The following is a 3,092-nucleotide window of genomic DNA, read 5'->3' as shown; positions in this document are numbered from 1 at the left end:
CGGGGAAGCTTTCATTTCACCTCATGATAGATTCTTCTTGCTATTTAGTTTCCTATTTTTCATGGATGGGTTGTGTGGTGAAGCATACACACTCTTGTAGAAGCCCACGATTGATGACTGAAATCACCGTCAATTGCTCTTCCATCTTGTTCATTGAGGCAAGATCTCTTAATCAAACACTGAGCTCACTAATATGTCTAGTCATCCTAGGCAACTTGTTTTGGGGGTTCCCTGTCTGTCCCCTACTCACCGGTATTCATGTGAATTCTGGGGATCTGAACTTCAGATTCATTCATGTGCTCTAACCACTGAGAAATCTCCCAGGTGAGCAATCTTCCAGGTATAATTTATAATGGATTTCCCCCCTGATTACTAAAACAGCAATGCTCTCCTCAGCTCCATATCATCCATTAAATATATATGTCCTCTATAGAATTTCTTCATAATCTTCACCTTTAGTGAAGAAACAGGGAACCAATTCATTCTTTCTTAGCTTAGATGCTAATGCTCATGTCAGGACTCTAAAGCAAACCAAATACAAATTCAGTTTGAAAAATATACAGCTTTGGAAAAAGCTTTCCTTTTAGCCTCTGATGTTTCAAGTACAAGTAGGGTTGTCTTCCCCAAAATGATTGTAGCTGGATTTTGAAAGTTTTAGTTATACCCTGATAAGTGAAAACTTGCACAAATCTGTCACTGCTTCCTCAGTTTTCACCTAGAAAGCTGGAAAACTTCACTAAATTCACAGAACCTCTGCCTTGACTAGTGATGAAAAAAGTCACCCAGTTTGCATTAAATCACAGAAGTCCGTGTTTGTAACCCTCTGTGCTGCCCTCTCTCTAAGGGCAAGACAGAAGTAATAGCCTAGTCACATGAAAATCAGACTCAGAGTTGGAAGAATGAGATGCTCAATGACTCTACAAGAGGGCTTCCTATCAATAGAATGCACACACATGTACATTCCTCAGGAACATTTCACCTGAAACATGGTCTTAACACAAAACAGGGGCAAGCATGGTCACAGAACTTGTAAGGATTGGTGACTCAGTCAGGAACCTCAGGGAGGATCTACTTGAAGAAGTGACTAAGATACCAGGCAGAATGTGGTCCAAAGACTTACTGGAATTTGGTAATCTAGTAGTAGGTTGGCTAAGAAGACTTTGATAGCATATTAATGGAAAGTGTCTATTGGGGGCATACTCAAATGCTATTTTAAATTTATCCTCTGCCAACTGTAGAGTGTAAGCCTTCCAACTCTGACTTTCTTCAGACAAGGACTATTTGCATTGATTGAAACAAAATAATCATCATTTGATTTCCTCTTGCTTTTAAATGTAGAGGTTTAATGTGCTGATATTTTTTCATTCCAAGTTTTATATTTTAGCACAATGTCCAGCTCTAACTGGATATTAAATATTTTTTGAATTCAAGTATTAAAGTAACCTTGTAAATAAAACTTCCAAAGCAGATATTTTTCAGCAAGAACATGCAAATGTGATATAAAAGGAATGAGTTAGTTGTTGATCAGTAATCATTTTTTTTCTCCTTTTTGCTCCACCCAGGTTTCCAGGACAGGTATGTGCCCGTAAAAAACCAAAAGGAGAAGGACCTCTAACCTGATTATGGATTCTGGAGAAAGATTGCTCAACAGCCTATGGGAAAAGCCATGTCTGTAGTGATGCATCTTTGCCACGATATCAATATTTCCCACACGAACAGCAACTGGTCAAAGGGTGTTCGTGCTTCCCTGTATAGCGTAATGTCACTCATAATTCTGACCACTCTAGTTGGCAATTTAATGGTAATAATTTCTATATCCCATTTCAAGCAACTTCATACACCCACAAATTGGCTCCTTCATTCCATGGCCACAGTGGACTTTCTGCTGGGCTGCCTGGCGATGCCTTACAGCATGGTGAGAACAGTTGAGCACTGTTGGTATTTTGGAGAAACTTTCTGTAAAGTTCACACCAGCACAGATATTATGCTCAGCATGGCATCCATTTTCCACCTATCCTTTATTTCCATTGACCGCTACTATGCTGTGTGCCACCCATTGAGATACAAAGCCAAGATGAATATCTTGACTATTTGTGTGATGATCCTCATTAGTTGGAGCATTCCTGCTGTGTTTGCATTTGGGATGATCTTCCTGGAGTTGAACTTCAAAGGAGTTGAAGAACTGTATCACAGACAGGTTTGCTGTCTGGGTGGGTGTTTTGCCTTCTTTAGCAAAGTATCTGGGGTACTGGTTTTCATGATGTCTTTCTATATACCTGGATCTGTAATGTTATTTGTTTACTCTAGAATATATTCCATAGCTAAAGGGCAAGCAAAGTCAATTAATGGCACAAATCTGCAAATTGGATCAGAAGAGAAAAACAGAATGCCACAAAACAAAGAAACTAAAGCTGCAAAGACCTTAGGGATTGTGATGGGTGCTTTTCTCATATGCTGGTGTCCTTTCTTTATCTGCATGGTCCTGGACCCTTTTCTGGGCTATGTTATTCCACCCACTTTGAATGATGTACTGAGTTGGTTTGGATACCTGAATTCTGCCTTCAACCCAATGGTTTATGCCTTTTTCTATCCTTGGTTCAGAAGAGCACTAAAGATGATTCTCTTTGGCAAAATTTTCCAAAAAGATTCATCTAGGTTTAAGTTATTTTTATAATGCAATCCATGAAAGCATTATATTTTACTGTTTTGTAAAAACAGTTGGTGATTAGATTTATGATAATAGTGAACCAACATTAGGCACATGGGCTTTTAAAATTATTTATTTGAGTATTATGTAAATATATATATGATATGAGTTAAACTTTAATGTTTATGTATAATCTGATATTTGGCACCAAATAGATGTGGTCTCTGACATTATTGTTATGCAGTATTAAAGACTTACATGTCAAAGAATTGTCCCTGACCTTAGATGACCTTCTGTGAATTGACAGGAGTAATTTATTCATTCAGCAACTGAATCACACAGCTGAATTCAGAGTACAAATTAGAAGGAATATATTTATATTACATATATATGTATAGTATATTACAATACAAGTTGCCTCTATTCAGTCTAAAACACTACTTTG

General features: G+C 37.7%; 1 protein-coding gene across 1 annotated transcript; it reads left to right on the top strand.

The window, feature by feature from the left end:
• Positions 1-1,678: 1,678 nt before the first annotated feature.
• Positions 1,679-2,674, top strand: Taar1 (trace amine associated receptor 1). The gene has a single exon (XM_005360928.2). It carries the CDS (start codon positions 1,679-1,681, stop codon positions 2,672-2,674), a length of 996 nt encoding a protein of 331 aa, XP_005360985.2.
• Positions 2,675-3,092: the final 418 nt, after the last annotated feature.

Source organism: Microtus ochrogaster, linkage group LG4, assembly GCF_000317375.1.
Source record: "Microtus ochrogaster isolate Prairie Vole_2 linkage group LG4, MicOch1.0, whole genome shotgun sequence".
Classification (NCBI taxonomy): Eukaryota; Metazoa; Chordata; class Mammalia; order Rodentia; family Cricetidae; genus Microtus; species Microtus ochrogaster.
Note: the sequence above shows the minus strand (reverse complement) of the source record. Positions and strands in the feature narration are given on the sequence as shown.

Bases quoted from the DNA above. Each gene is read 5' to 3' on its own strand.
- Taar1 (XM_005360928.2), top strand. From the start codon at position 1,679: ATGCATCTTTGCCACGATATCAATATTTCCCACACGAACAGCAACTGG.